This window comes from Phodopus roborovskii, unplaced genomic scaffold, assembly GCF_943737965.1.
Source record: "Phodopus roborovskii unplaced genomic scaffold, PHOROB, whole genome shotgun sequence".
Taxonomy (NCBI): domain Eukaryota; kingdom Metazoa; phylum Chordata; class Mammalia; order Rodentia; family Cricetidae; genus Phodopus; species Phodopus roborovskii.
In genome coordinates, this window is record NW_026125281.1 from 9,669,398 (window position 1) to 9,686,121 (window position 16,724).

Below are 16,724 nucleotides of genomic sequence, written 5' to 3' on the forward strand. Positions count from 1 at the left end.
GTTCAAACTTCAAACCCTTGAGGTCTTGTTGGCAGTCAGGTTTGCCTCAAGGGTCATAGTTCACTCCAAGCTCTAAAGCGCTGTTTGTGGGAGAGCCTTTTTGCTTTCAGAAAACTCTATCTGTATCACCCAGGACCAGTGAAGGGGTTCCTGAAGCGTCATGGAGGGTTATCAATCGGGACCCCTTGCCCAAAAGTTAATCAGTACTTTTATATGAGGGAGACGGAGCTCTGGACCCTTGCAGCTTCTCGGATTATGTACAGGGATGTTTTGCCACATTCTCCTGGAGTCCAGGGAGGCAAATTCGCATAGGTACTGGCCAGGGAATGGTCTACAATGCATGGGTTTGGGGGAATTGACAAGTGTGGCTAACCCTAGTCATGTAAGGTGAGGGCTAGACTCAAGCTCACTTGTGAGGATGTGTGGGGCACAAAAGCCGGCTTAAGGTTACTTCTCTGAAACAGGCAAAATGTTTAAATGTCTTTTATTTCAAGAAATCTTGCTTCCAGACTTTCCTGCAGCCAGAATTGTTCTATAAAAGTATCATAGAGCATTACATATGATTAAATCCCATAGGATGCTTCCTAATATCTTGAAGCTCTCTTTACAAAACACGTCATTCAAGACCATAAATAGGTTTCTCCTGTCAGTCACAGCTGCCGGCCTATGCACAGACTCCGTGAGACTCAGAATTACCAAGGGTTCAACTATACCACATGGAATTCTCTTTAAAAAAAAAAAGTGTTTACCTTAAACACTCGAAGAAAACAATTTATCTACATGCTTGAATTATCTAAAAGCGAAAGGAAAGCCACCGTCAAAGCTAAGCAGCAAGTAGATCTTGGGAAGTTGAAGAAGGGAACGCAAATTCTCAGTGAGGTACTCCTTCAACTGGTCTCTGAAAGTCTGAGAGAAACAGGGTGATATCAAGAATACAGATTTTTAAAAACAGTTTTGAACCACGTCTTTTAGAAAAACCAGAGCTTGGTGATAGTTTTAAAAATATTCACACATTGCAATGTTTACAAAGCAAATCTCTCTACGGGTGTGTTTAAATTTAACAACAGTTGTGATTTTAGTTTATTAAAATTTGTCTTGTAAAAAGTCAAAACTACACATATGTCCCCAATGCTTAAACTTTTTTTTTTTTTTACCAAAAAAAGATTAAAATAAAATGGGCTTTATCCTGTCCTTTCTTTTACAATTTAGCAGTATTGAGCATATAGTAAGCACACACACAGAGAGAAAGAGAGAGCGAGGAGGTAATTTTTGTCTTGTTTATTACTTATTCACTCATTTAAAAAAATTTTTTTTTACCACCAACATTGTGAGCCATGCCTTTCTGCTAAACAATTTTAGCACGTCAAGGGATAAAATACATGCAATGTTTTCTGGGAAAAAAGCATACATTAAACAATATGTGATCCATACTGTGCGTCATCGCTGGGGGTCTATTCCTTTGTCCCATCTAGGACAAACAGTGTGATAAGCCCATTTTGAAAAGAAATAATAACACTACCAACCAAGCAGACACAGTATTTCAAACTCAAAGTGCAAAATCACTGAACCAAAGATGACGATGTTGAATAATTCCAGTGGTTAGAAATGAATCCAAACTTCATTATGCAGGCAGGGAAGATATATTGACAGATTCACCAAGGGCATCAAGCTTTCAAAACTTACAAAGGCACAATTCTAGCCATTTCGACTGGATAGACTTTATATACGAACATCCCTACAATATTCAAAAGATAATACTGTTTTAGTACCAAAAAACAAAGCAACAAAACAGAAAATGCCCCCCACCTTCCTCTTCTTGGGAAAACAGTGAATTTCAACGAGTCCATGTGTGAGCATCACCCACCCACACACGTGTGCACGAATTTCTACTGTGCAAATGTTCCCAGGGGAGCTCAGAATGTTGGCAGTTACGATTGCCACCACTAGTTTACTAATACAAATGTAGAAAGGTTTAGGCAACATTTTATCTAGTCAGAGGTGAGTGGAGAGGAGGCACTGCCTTCTAGATTGAGTATCCATTCCTTTGTGTCGTCCTTCTGCATCTTGGTCAATGTTGTCTCTGTGTGGCTGGAGTGAGTAGGCTGCTCCACACCGGACACGCTGAACACATGATGAACATGAGGATGCAGCTGCTCTTCAAACCCGTCCTCTTCCGGCTCCTCATCCTGGTGACGTTCTCGGTGATGCTGGCTGATGGGCTGCAGCCTGCGATGAGACCAGAGCACCAGCTCTGTCACGACATTGCCACTGACGTCACCTTCAAGATGGTGGCTCTCCTCCCATCCAATCAGCTCTTTAGTTTCACTCTTTCTCCAGTGTTCAGAATTCAAATGATTCGCTTCTGGAATGTCATTGTTCCGTTCAAGTTTTCTCGCTGGACTTAAAGTTGGTCTGTTCAAATACAGGGTGTGGAGGTTGGCTGGCAAGGTCAACGGAGGTGTTTCCCCAACCACGTGACTTGGGTCTTCACCTGACTCTGCAGAGGCCATTTCTGTTGACACCAAGAGCTCGGCAGAGGCGACTGGGAAGCCTCCGCTTTGAGCAGTTGGAGTCCCATCTGCTTTGTTTTGGTCAGAGTGACTGTTCGGCAGTGCGAGTGTTCTATCTACAGCCTTCAGGGGACTAGTCCAGTGTTCCAGACTCAGTCTAGGGTTAAGTCTGTACTCATCAGGGTTACCATTCCCACTGGATAACTCCTCCAGGCCTTGCCAGTTGGTGTCTGAAGCAACGCTGGGCCGACTAACCTTCCCATCCATCCCATAATTGTCCTCTGTGAAAAGAGAAGCCAAGGGACTTCATTAGCACAACCAAATGTTGTTGGCTCAGCTGGACGAGCAATGCAATTATTTTATAAATCGACATGAAATATAATAACGAAAAGTATTCTCTCCTAGTATTTGGAGGTTGAGGCACAACCTTTGCATCCAAAGGTGACTGCAACAGTAAGAATTGGAAAAGGAGAGACTGGAAGGTCAAGTATAGCATGCACTAAAGCCTGGGTTTGATTCCAAAACCAGCATGGGACTGTAATCACAGCACACAAGAGGTGGATGCAGGGGAATGGGAATTTCAAGGCCATTCTTGGCTGCACAGAGAGCTGGAATTCAGCTTCGATACATGAAATATTGTCTTTGAAATAAAAGTTGGAAAAACTGCCCAGCAAGTGAAAACCTCTGTTAAGTAAATATGGTTGGTGTGGAAATGACACTGTCCTTCCTGATGAAGGGACAGAGTCATCTCATCTGAGTCGCCCAGCTGTCCAAAGTGAGAACGGTCATAAGACAAAGCCATTTATATTTATTGGCTCCCAGGAAACCGATAGCCTGCACAATATTCTAATTTAGTACGGCAAACGCTTAGTGCAATATTTGTATTTTATCGTCCATAGTACTCAGTTACAAAACCAAATTTGAATGCAAATGCAATTAAGCTCTTCAAGCGAGATGCTCAGAAATGTTTCTTCATATGCATGATTCTGCATGGACGTAGGTTTCCAGGATTTTACATGTGTACATAGCATACCAGCTTTCTTTCTGACAGTACACCACTGTGCTCACATGAAACTTGGGGAAAAGCACCCGGACTAGCAGAATGGGCTCCTCACAGCTGTGTAGCAACGAGGAAAGTCAGAAGGCTACACAAAACCCACACCTTCGATGGAATCATAAGAGAGACGGCTGTGATCTTCAGGTCACCTGTAAGCTGGAAAAAAAGAAGGAATACCGAATAACAAGTGCCACACCCAGCCCCGAGTCGTGAACCACACTTTGGCCTTGGAGGGAAAGTAGGGAAGAAAAGTGATGACAGAACTCAGGTTGACGGGAAGTTGCCTGGAAAGAAATGCCATCCCCATGTATGAGACACTGTCAAGAGTCCACGTGAGTCAGCGCTGGCGGCAAGGGAGGATGCTGGAAGGGATTCGTGCTGGCAGACTCTGTGAAGTATGCTCCAGGGAGAGAGAGGAAACAAAGAAAGGGAAAAGGATGCTTCCAGGAAGGGAAGCAAAAGGGAAGACATCTCAGGTCCACCGGAAGGCATGTGACTTGCCCCAACCCCAGCCCCTGGTGGTTAAATGGTAAGGATATAGTAGTATATTGGGTTATGTCGGCAGGAAAGATCCCCTTTAAATCAGAAATCGTGTAAATTCTCCAAATTAATAAAATAAAAGCCAACTAAGTCTACACATAATTACTCTAAAAGAAAATACGAAAAAAGGATAAAAAATGGTATCCCGAGGAAAATCAGCCACACTATAGTAAGTGGGGCCAGTCAATCAAGCATCCGGGGATGTGGAAACTGTCTTGGGTAGGAAAACAGTTTGTATCAAGAATCTTATAGCCGGCCAAGCCCTCCTTCAGGACTCAAGGCTTAGGAAAACTGTTTGACGCCACGAGAAAACAAGGACAACTAACTCATGAGGGAGAAGTTATAGACGGTGCAGGATGAAATACATGGGCATGGGGGGCACGTAATAAAAAAGTTCCCCACCCGAGACAGGTCAGATGGACTGGAATAAGCTAGAGCACTTCCTAGAATGCCATTGGAACCACTAAGGGACCCCTTTGGGTGTGGCTCCTTGAGGTACTAGCTATGTGTATGACATGTGTGCATAGGGCACAGGCTACCGTAATGTGGAGACGGTCCAAATCCACATGTATTTTCTCACAACTCTTTAGTCATGTGATGCTGACTAGCGCTGTTCCATAGGCACACCACAAAGGTGAAGGATGCGGATGGCCGTGGGAAAATTTCCCCAGGGGAAGGCCTTGGGCACAGCTGGTAGGTTGATTACACCGGGCTTAAGGTGCTTCCTGGGTCTGGACAGGAACACACTCACGGGACTGGGCTCTGTAATCCCAGTGGTAGATGAAATGGTCAAAAACATCACTGAAGGTTTGAAACAGAAGATATGGACCGATTCAAGCTGCCGAGTTACATATTTCCTCACCCATGGACACTTTCTGTTTCTTAGGCCAAGCAGCTCTCTCTCTCTCTCTCTCTCTCTCTCTCTCTCTCTCTCTCTCTCTCTCCCTCTCTCTCTCTCTCTCTCTTCCTTTCTCACTTTCTCTTTCTTCCTACCTACTTTCCTTTCTTCTTTTTTCTTTCTCTTTTGGTTTTGGGGTTTTGAAGATAGGGTTTCTTTGGGAAGTTTCAGCTGCTGTAGAACTCGCTCTGTAGCCCAGGCTGGCCTTGAACACACAGAGATCCACCTGCCTCTGCCTCCCCAAGTGCTGGGATTAAAGGGACACACCAGCACGCCCGGCTGCTATTTCACATTTTAAACAGACAGATTGTATTAAACGGACACGGCACACTGCATAGAATATTCAGAGTCCCGGTGCCATAGGGGATTGTTGGAGAAGTTGATGTATCTGCTGGGTAAGCGAGAGGAGAAACCGGCACCAGCAGGGGAGGCTAAGAGAGGTCGGCTTCAAGCTGTATAAGGATGAGACAGTGACTAGAGAGGACACAGGTGAGCTCCTCTCCATCCAGGGCCTCCAGGTGCAAATACTCATCGAGCAGCTTACCGGAGCCGATCCAGCAGGGACAGGAAGCTGAAACAGCAGTTTCCATCAAAGAAGGGGTTATTAAAACCACTCGGCAAGGAAGCGTGGGGCCCACATGGTTGCTCTAGGTGGCAGGGTGTTGCCCAACTAGAGCCCCTGTGCTCTGCGGACTGGTAAAGGGGAAGAGAAAACATCAGGACACGTTTGGTGACGCTAGTGTAATGCTGGGGGTTAGAGTAAGGCAGAGCATCGGCTCCGTTTACCTCAGAGCTGTCCACATGCAACTCCTCAGAAGCCACCGGTATCACTTTGGGAGGCAAAAGGGAGCTTGCAAGTGTGACAGAATTATGGGTCTTGACGGGGTGAAGCCAAGATAACCTCCAGGGTCCTTAGGGAGACGGTAGTGTGAGAAGCCGAAGGGTCAATGGAGGCCGAGAGGAACAAGAGATGCTTATGTTGCTGCCTTCAAAGATGAGGCCATGGACAAGGAAAAGACAGCCACTTGAGGTCGGGAAGGACCAAGAATGAATGCAGGCCCGCTGACACCTTTAGGCTGGGAAGAGTCATTTTAGATTTCTTGCCCCCCGCCCTGGAAACGCAAGGGAATGAGTGTATGCTGTTTGGAGACATGTCAGCAAATTGTTGCAGCGACCATAAGAAACTAAGGTCATATTTGAACAGCAGTGTAGCAGAGAAGGAAGATTATAGGCAGATATTGCTGGTCAATGTGATAGAAGTTCCTTATAACCACTAGTGAAAAGAATTCAGTATTCTATAAGAAAAGCATGCTTAGGGACCTACAAAAATTCAGTTCAGGAGTGAAAGGCTTATTTTTCTTAGCAGATATAGTAATACAATGTGACTTATTCATAAATTTAAAGAGGACAAATTATCTGAGCATCTCAGACATGCTGAAAATCAGCTTGACAAATTCAGTTCTCACTGATGGTAAAAAGCACCGACAAGACAATTCATGGCGATGGTGTGCACAACTCAGTTCCATTGTTTATCTCTCTCCCGATAGGGACAGCCCAAAGGCACCCTCATTAGGATAAAGGATGAACAACACAGTGCTGGAATGGGGCTCAGTGATGGAGCGCTTGCTCCCAACGCCAGACAAAATCAAACAAGCATAATGAACCATCCGGCAAAAGTCACAACTGCCAGCAAGAGCCAGGAGACCAACTGTTCATTAAAGATAGAGAAGCAATTTCATAGTGCACTGGCCTAGCAAACAATTATACTAGCCAATAACAAACACCCAGCGAAGACAACCCCAGGGCACAGCCCCATTTTTTAAAAAAAATAATAGTCTGTCTCAGGTAGATGACTCCTATCTAGTTGTGAGAGCTCTAGACAAACATCAATTTTAGTGGCATTTTATGAAAGCAACTGGCTGGTGGCCTAGGAAATGTCATCACCAGCAATGAAAAGCGGAGAAACTGTTCCAGTAGGGATGACACGTAGGAAAGGTGACAATTTTATATGATATATGATTCTGGATTCAGTCCGGGACCACACACCAAACACTATAAACACGACCTTATTGGAACATTTGGTTAGATATGGCCTCGGAATGTGGATTAGATAATGGCACTGATTCACGTTGATAGCCCGATTTTAGTTAGTGTACAACAGTCATATGCAAAAATATCTGTGGAAAAGGATCTGATGCCTGCAAATGACTTAGAACAGATCCAGAAAGTGTGTTTGTATGAGGAGAGAGGAGATGAGGGACACGAAACAAATAGGGAAATTTTCTTAGATCTATTCCAACAGCCTTTCTGTAAATGCCAAGTTATATGAAAACAGAGCATTAAAAATTATTAGACATTAGGGTAGGGGTGTAGCCCAAGTTGATGGAGCTCTTGCTTATCACACATGAAGCCCTGGGTTCAGTCCCCAGCATCACATAGACTGGATGAGTGGTTGTGTGCTCATGCTCAAAATTTTAGCACTTAGAAGGAGGGAGAGGAGGATCAGACCTTCCAGGTTGCCCTCTGGGAATCACTGGTGAATGAGTTCCAGGCCAGCTTGGACTAGGGATGCTAAATCATCTGTGTCCTGTCTTGGCTTCTGCCACTTCTCAGCTCACAAATCCATACTTTTCTACTGGACTCTTATGAAGCTCTCTATTCAGAGAGCAAACACATGGCTGGCTTGTTCTGAAAAGCAAATCTTTGGAATAAATGTAAATGATTTCAGGTTACAGGTAAGTCTCATCCCATGCTGGAAAGGAGAAGGGCATGAAACCACTAAAAGAAATCCCAGAATACACCTCTCTGGGTGACACTTGCAAAATACACTGACTAATGTTTGAGAAGGAACACAACATGCTGTTTTCCTTCCATACTGCTTCATCCATGCAGGCTGCTGTGTATCCATACTCTCTTCACTAACAAACACCACCGCTTCCTGGAGCTTGTTACACAGCAAGTGTGCACACAAGACAGGGGTTAGGACCGCAGGCAGCCTGTCAGTACCGTGGAAATGAGCAACTATGCTGCCCATAGCCATCTTCAGCTGTGGGGAAAGGGATCATTGCTGATAACAGGGGCAAGGAGGGAGTGATCAGGGGGATGATTGCTCTCTGAAGATCCTCTAAAGAGGTTTCAATATGGTCTGAGTATTCCTTACAATTTTATAGTTTGATTTGTGCAAGATATACTTTTTACAGTGCTGTGCTGAACATTCCAGTTTCTCATTGTTCACATCTGGCTATTACAAATCTCTCTCTCTCTCCCTCCCTCTCTCTCTCTCTCTCATTCTTTCTTCCTCCCTCCCTCCATCTCCCTTCCTTCCTTTTTTCCTTCCTTCCTTTCTTCCCATACAGATGTATGCGATCACACCCAATTTTAAGCAGGGTTGTGGAGTGTCTTCTTGTGTGCCAGACAAGCGCTCTACCAACCGAGCTACATCCACGGTCTGACCTCATTGAACATTACAATTAATTTTGGGCGTGGAGTGGGGGAGAAGACGGCTAAGCAGGCAGAGGCACTTGCCACCAAGCCTCGTGACCTGGCTTCACCCGTGACCCACATGATGGAAGGAAAGAACTGACTCCCACAAGTTGTCCTTGAACTTCCACAAGCACACTGGGATCCTTGCTCCTTCTACACCCGAAGTGAATAGATGACGAACTAAGATATTTTAAATGTGATTTCAGTGTGTTATCTAAAGCTGTGAAAGCTTGCCAAGACACCCTGAGGTGCCTTCAATGGAGTCCTTTGGATGGTTAAGTGCTATCTGAAGATAGCAGCATTTGAAGTAGTTCTACTCACACAGAGGCGTCTTTTGCCCATGCTCTCTTTAATCCAACATGACCTGTGAGGGAGGAGGTCCACACCTGGGGGGGCGGAGTGAGGCCCCAGGTGTGATGAGACAGTGACCTCTTAGTAACTAAGATTCCCCATGAGAAGCACAGGCATTCACTGGAAGACAGTTTTCCTCCATGGGCCTGTGACGGTGGGGTCAGATGCTGTGGTGGTTTGTATGAGAATGGCCCTCGTAGGCTTAGGTGTGGCCTTGTTTGGGAAGGTGTGTCAGAGTGGGCGGGCTTTGAGCTTCCAAAGAGATTCTTGCCTTTCTCCTTTGCCTCCTGCTTGTGGATCGAGATGTGAGCTCTCGGCTACCGCTCCAATGCCAGCCTGCCCGCCTGCTCCTATGCCCCCCACGGTGATGACCATCTAACCCCCCTGAAACTGTAACACTCACACAAACTCTTACATGAGCTGCCCGTGCCATAACGTCTTATCACAGAGATCGAAAAGTAACTAAGACAGACACTGGCAGTGATTTTGACCTGTAAAGCATCGGTTAGACTTGCCACCTGGTGAGGAGCTAGAATAGAACGAAAAGAGCATCTGGGGACACTGTGTCACCCTGCAAACACCTTTCTGCAGCTGAAGTTGCCAAGGCTGTGCCACAGTGGTTACTAAGTAGAGGTTATCGAACCTTTGTGTGGAGGTGGCAGGAGCCAGGGAAGCGGAGAGTCTCAGGTGCCCATCACTTAATTACACTCAAAGTGAAGTCAAATGCCTTTATTGTCATCCAGGATGACTTCATTTTGCTGCAGGGAGTTCTGTGACTGAGTTCTGGCCAGACACATCCCCTAACTAACCTTTTAATACTCTTTCATGACACAAGCAATACACAGGAGACTCAATTCCTTGAGCATAAATTGGAATTATCATAAAGTAACCGTCATGCCCCTATTTACTGTTAAGTCCATTTGTAATGCCATTCTTCGGAAATGTCTTACCATACCGGGAAGCAGGTGACAGAGTTCAGATGTAGAGGACAGTGACTTGTCATCCCATTCCTGGGAATGGCTAGCTTAAGAGAAGGCTTGGCTCTGTCTTTATGGATATTTTCTGGGGGTGGCATAGGGGTGGAGCAGATGGAGGAGCAAACATAAAATGCCTCCAGTAGACCTGCTCTGTTTTCCTGCCATTCCTGATGTCACTTAGCTTCTCCGAAGCAATGGGCTGCTTCTAAAGAGAAGCCTGGGAGACCCTGGTTCAGGATGTCAGCAGGTGGTACCACCAGGGGGCTTTGGGATGGCAATATTCTCCAGTTTCTCTGAGGAGGCATCAGTGTGGGTGGTGCATCCTGTATTGGTAGGAAGATGCTCCTCATTGTCTAGAGTGTGGATACATACACCAAGACCCCAGTATCCCCTTTAGTGCTGATCATAAGGACAGTTCACCCCCTCAAAATGGCGCATTTCAGATAAATTCTCCAAAGCCTAGGCTCAGGGTAGGAAATCAGCAATGGATGACATTTCTGGATGATCAATGGACAATCTCCCAGGTGTATGGCCTCTTTCATGTATGAGACAAGGGTATGGGTTAAGGGGTGGGACAGTGTATCAAAGTGAGGGTTATCATCTATCTATCATCTACCTACCTATCTATCATCTATCTATCATCTATCTATCATCTATCATCTATCTATCTATCTATCTATCTATCTATCTATCTATTTATCATCTATCTATCTATCTATCATCTATCTATCTATCATCTATCATCTATCTATCATCTATCATCTATCTATCATCTATCATCTATCTATCTATCTATCTATCATCTATCTATCATCTATCATCTATCTATCTATCATCTATCTATCATCTATCTATCATCTATCATCTATCTACCTATCTACCTATCTATCTATCTACCTATCTATCTATCATCTATCTATCTATCTATCTATCTATCTATCTATCATCTATCTATCTATCTATCTATCATCTATCTATCTATCTATCATCTATCTATCTATCATCTACCTATCTATCTATCTATCATCTACCTATCTATCTATCTATCATCTATCTATCTATCTATCTATCATCTATCTATCATCTATCATCTATCTATCTATCATCTATCTATCATCTATCATCTATCTACCTATCTACCTATCTATCTATCTACCTATCTATCTATCATCTATCTATCTATCTATCTATCTATCATCTATCTATCTATCTATCTATCTATCTATCATCTATCTATCTATCTATCATCTATCTATCATCTATCTATCTATCATCTACCTATCTATCTATCTATCATCTACCTATCTATCTATCTATCATCTATCTATCTATCATCTATCTATCTATCATCTATCTATCTATTATCTATCTATCTATCTATCTATCTATCTATCTATCTATCTATCATCTATCTATCTTCTATTATCTATCATCTATCATCTATCTATCATCTATCTATCTAACATCTATCTATCTATCTATCATCTATCTATCTATCTATCTATCTATCTATCTATCTATCATCTATCATCTATCTATCATCTATCTAACATCTATCTATCTATCATCTATCTATCTAACATCTATCTATCTATCTATCATCTATCTATCTATCTACCTACCTATCTATCTATCTATCTATCATCTATCTCTATCTATCTTTGTCTCTGATTTGTTTTGTTTGACGTGATGCCTACACTTCTCGGTGAGGGCTATTTATAAAGTTTCATGTGTCAGGACTATTGTTCTTGTGTATGCTGGGAACTTGCTGCTTGACCCTGAATACCTTGTCCCTCACCCCTGGCGCCTTCTCTTCAGTCCCCTCCACCCTGCAGAGCCATCTGAGTTCTCCTTGTGATGGCCACTGCTTTTGCCACCGAAGTTAGTGACTGCTCACAAGGAAATTCTTTGCCTCTTCTTACTTGGGCTTCAGAATGTTCTCAAAGTTTCCCTTAATCCTTTATTTATTTTTTTTTAATTACTGGCAGTATTCTTAAATGAAGACAATGTCTTCGTTCTGTTCAGCCTCTCCACCCTTATGTGGAAACCAAACACAGGAAATCAATTTCCCTGTCCTCCCAGAGGCCATCCTCCACTTTCCTGTCACAGCATCTCTCATAGGCTCACAGAGCATCGTTCAACAAGCAAGCAGGCATGGCATGCACAGTGGAGAGTAAATGCTCAGAGGGGCATCTCGTGGGGGCAGCTGAATTGATTTAGATGCAGAATGATGGGCCTGGAGCCAGGGACTAGACAGGAATGAGGATGGCGTTAGGATACACATGCACCACAATGTATGCTCTGCGCAAGAAGGCAAGAAACAAAAACTAGCGGAAATGACCGATCATGCAATTATGGGCAAGATGCTGTTGAGAATAAAGAAGTGTGAATACCTGTGTAGGTCATAGCTTCCTCCATCTTTAGTTCCTGATGTAGGAAAATAGAAGAGGAATCAGTTAGCTTTAGAACTCATAGGACCTTTCACTATGCAGTTTCCACGAATACATCTAAATCCTAGAAAGAAACATACTGTGTTAAATACAGACAGCACTGACATTCAACGGAGACAGTCTATTAATTAGCCTCAAAAGGCCTGAGTGCTAAGAATAAAAAGGCTTTAGGGAAAAAAAAATGTAAAATGACAAAACTAAATTGGGTCAGAAAAAAAAAAAAAAAAAAAAAAAAAAAAAAAAAAAACACATTGGGAAAGGTGTTTCCAGAAGTTCCGAGTAAATTAAAAACACTTTTTTGCAGGGATTGAGGGGTGAGGGTAGCGCTTGGAAAGGGAGGCCTGTAATAATCTCCCATAGGAACCGTCCAGACCATGGAGGGGTCTACTTAAAGGGCATAGCAATAACTAGGCCCCACCTGGCCTGTCATTTCACTATTAAGGGACCCTATCAGGTTTTTCCGCAGTGGGCTGGTAAGTCATCACCCGTGACTTAGGCTGCTACATTCTCTCGGGGAGTGACAGCGGTGTGTAATATTTCTAGTGCCTCAAATAGTTTGGCTTAGACCTCGGGCCTTCACAGGTTGGCTTCCCCGACACCCCTACCCCGGCTTTTCATCTCTTTTCTTCTCTTGTTTTCTGAGAAAGGTCAGCATATAAGCAGAATATTTCCAAAGCTTTAAGCTGAGTGAAGTAAGCCGCCAAAGACGGGCTTTGCAGGCCTGGTTCGTGCCTGGGTAATTTTCCCTAGGTGTTGAGCTGAGCCTTGACCTCACAGGACTTTCTTGCAGGTTGTTTGATCTCAGACCTTACGGGGGTGGAAATGGCGAGCCAGTGGGTGGGTTGATCATTTTTGAAGAAGAACCTCATTTCTCTGTTCAAGTCTGCGCCCGCCCCAATCAGTTCAGATGTTTGAACACCGAGTTGGAGGAGCGTGTTGGGGGAGGTTACAGAAGCTTGGGCAGACGGAACCTTGCTGGAGGAAGTGTGTCACTGGTGGTGGCTTTGGGAGTTTATAATGTCACCTCTCTGGCTGTTCTCTCTCAGTTTCTTATTTGTGATTCGGTCTCCTGCGCCAACCACACTGTGTATCACTTGCTGCCTTGTCCTGATGGACTCCTATCTGCTTGGAACTGTAAACCAAAACAGTATCTTTCTTCCATAAATGGCTTTCAGCCATGACTTTTTATCATGGCAACAAAAAAGTAACTGCCACAGAGTGACTTGACCAGATGGATGGCTGTCATTTTTATTGCTAGGGATGCTGGCTCTACAGGACCTGCAAACCACAGGATGAGATTTGGTTGCATTAAATATGCCTCACCTGGGATGGGACAAAATAGCTCACTGGTTAAGAGCGTATAGCGTTCTTCCAGGTACCAGAGTTTGGTTTCTAATATCATGTTAGATGGCTTGCAAGTGCCTGTAACTCTTGCACCAGGGGATAGGGACACTCTATTTGGGCGTCTTCTGGCATTATAGTCATGTGCACAAACCTGTACACAGACACGGACGTGTGCGCATAATCAAAACCAGAGAGAGGCAGAGCTCGCGCAAGTCAGGCATTGTAACTTATACCTATATTCTCAACACTGAGCGATTGGCCATACTGGGTTACACAGTAAACTGGAGGTCAGCCCAGCTACGTAGAGTAAGAATGTGTCTCACGAAGGGTGGGGGTAGGGGAACCCCTGCAAACCGCTTCCCAAAGTCAGTGACCTGAGCTTGTCATTCTGGAGGGATGCCAGGTTCATCTCCAGCTCTGTTTCTTCCTTTCTGTGAATAACTGACACTTACTTTCCTACACAGATGGTACAGACAATGGCTCTTCCAAGTGGCAAGGCAGAGGTTGGACAGACAGTGTACAGAACCACGTCTGCGTAAACCCAAAGGAGGAAAAAAGTCAGGCATGCACAGCTGGGCAGGGTGGAAACATCTTTCCAGCACCATTTCAGGTTCCAAATTAACAAGCTTCCTAAATATTTGTATCTTCAAATGGGAGATGGTGGTAAAAGAAATGCAATTCCCTTGTCTCTGCAGGGATTCAGACAGCGGTGGAGGGTTCTTTGTGAGAAGGAGAAGCAGGGCACTGTGTATCTCGACCAAGCTACTGTAATGGAGCTTCTGGTTTACTGAGGACTGTATGGCTGCCATGGGACAGCCCCAAAGCCTTGATTTCGTCTTCCCACGGATGCTTCTTTCGGAAACCCAGGTCTTCTGATACAGGGGAAGCACGCAAGAGGTTGGAGGCTACTCACACTCCATATTTCAGTAAATTCGGCTTCCCATCACTGTGCTCAGAGTGAGAGACTTTGGGATCAAATTAGGTTTGGGACTATTTACAAAGGTTCTCTTGGAAGTACCCTAAACTATATGCTCATACGTGGAAATGTGTCAAAAGGAGAAATCTTGATAATACGGAGTTTTCTAAATACGACAGAAAGAAGTAGTGCATTTTCTTACCGACGTCAAGGCTCTTGGGTCTTGGGTTGCACTGTTTATAACCCTGGCAGCTTCGGAGCTCCATTAGCTGTATGTGTAGCTGGTTCAAAACACCCCGCTCTACCGTGTGTACTGCATTTGTAAGCTGTGGGTGAAGTAGACGAGACAATGCACTCAAGCACGTGTCTGCTTATCCCATTTCCAACCACCCTTGTCAAGTGAAAACATTGTCTTACCTGATAAGGATCTGTGTTCATGTCAAAATACTCCAGAAAGCCGGTAGCAAACTCACAAAAGAGAAAATTGTGTGTCTCGTTCACCGTACGCAAACACCAGTATGTGTTATTGTTAGAACTCGTGCACGCGCAGAAAGATCCCACTGTCGGAAAAGAGAGAAAAAGCCGAACGGCAAGAATGAGAGGCTTCACAAGCTGGCCACCTCCGTATCTCTCTCCAGGCTCCATGGCTGCTTTCTCATAAATGCTGTGATTGGCTGTCCAAGATGACATCCTTCCCTCCACGCAACCTGGGCCACAATTCCTCTACTGCTCAGGGAACCCCGTACAGAAAGAAAAGAAAACGAGAGCACCGTTCAAAAGTGCACAGTTAGTCCACATCTTCCGCCATTCAAGACAAAATGGGAAACCTTTGCGGACCCCATGATCTTCCGTCAAAGGAGCACAGGGTAAGGAGGGCATGACCCCTGCATTTGCAGCGTCTTTACCGTTTCTTATTCCTTTTAAGGCGCATGCACTGGAGTTAAGGCACAAAGCCAGTCTTGGGGGCAAAGGTGCCCCAAGTGTTCACTGCCCCGGACCTGAGTGGCTTTATTGGGAGTAACGGCCTTGGGCAGCCTCCGTGTGAAACCTCAAGGAGACACTTGGTAACTTTAAACAAAAATGCCAAACCTTTCTAGGACCAGAAGCCAGTACACCTGTAACCGTAGCATTTGAGAGGCTGAGCCAAGAGGGTTGCAAATGGGAGGTCAGCCTGGCCTACATAGCTCTTTCTAAGTCAGCTTGGAATCTGTAGTAAGGCTGTTTGAAAATCAGAACAAAAATTAACTCAAACAAGAACAAAAAAGCAAGCCATAGTTTCTGAAGGAAAATTAATTTTTTTTTTCTAGAAAAATGATTTGAACAATACGGCGTTTTCCGGTTGGATTACCCTCGGCCGCTATGTTTTACGTAGGGATTCTTGGCCCACATTAGTACGGTAGGTAGGAGGGGTGCTCTCTGCGCCCTGGTAGGATATGCCGCCGGGAGGGGGGGCGGGGAGGGGCGGGGGCGGGGAGGCGGGGGGCAGGGCTTACAGTTCCAGAATGGGGCAGTCTGCCAGTGGTTATTGTCGTGTGTGAAGCAGGTGAGGCCGGGCAGGCTACACTCCTCTCCCTTTCTCTGGCGTTTCTTTTCCTTCCTCGCCTTCTTCCTCCGACGGTTCTCCTTGAAGAGCTGCAGTTTGCTGTCCACCTCCTGAGCAGCGGCCTCCCTAGACCAAGACAAGGAACTGTTTTGATGACCAGGAAGGGCATTATGAGGAGGAGGACCCGGAAGACGCACAGACACACGAGCTTTGGTGACCTCCATGTCTCATAGACACCTTCGAGTACAGCATCGTCACTCACTCCGTGCCGAGAGCTTTACTAAGCCTGACAGTCACTTGCTGTTAAGCTCTGATGGGAGTAAACTTTGGCATGAGTCAGTGCACCTTCCCAGCCACAACCCTTGGGCAATGAATGATGCAATCTCCAGGAAGCTCAGTCCATGAATGGTAAGTCAGACGGGGCAGCTTACAATAGGTGGATTAAAAACAATTTGGCAAATTATACATGATGAATGTTTATAAATATTTATCATGTTTCTTCTTTAGGAGAACTCCAAATTCTATCATGTATGTGAGATATGATCATATCTACCCAATGCTTGTCCCTCTCCCCACTGAGTCTAATTAATGATGCCCATATGTGCAGGCCATCCCCTGGAGCATGGACTACCTACCATCCGTCACACCCCTGGGT

At 44.8% G+C, this 16,724-nt stretch overlaps 1 protein-coding gene across 1 annotated transcript in view; it reads right to left on the reverse strand.

The window, feature by feature from the left end:
* Positions 1 to 1,304: 1,304 nt before the first annotated feature.
* Sulf1 (sulfatase 1) overlaps positions 1,305 to 16,724 on the reverse strand; it is a 125,612-nt gene continuing 110,192 nt past the window's right edge. Inside the window, exons 18-22 of the mRNA XM_051197007.1 lie at positions 16,020 to 16,195; positions 14,944 to 15,086; positions 14,729 to 14,852; positions 12,210 to 12,243; positions 1,305 to 2,791 (exon numbers count right to left, since the gene is read on the reverse strand). Of these exons, the coding sequence (XP_051052964.1) occupies positions 2,761 to 2,791; positions 12,210 to 12,243; positions 14,729 to 14,852; positions 14,944 to 15,086; positions 16,020 to 16,195 (508 nt within the window). The 3' untranslated portion in view covers positions 1,305 to 2,760. The remainder of the gene's footprint in view (positions 2,792 to 12,209; positions 12,244 to 14,728; positions 14,853 to 14,943; positions 15,087 to 16,019; positions 16,196 to 16,724) is intronic.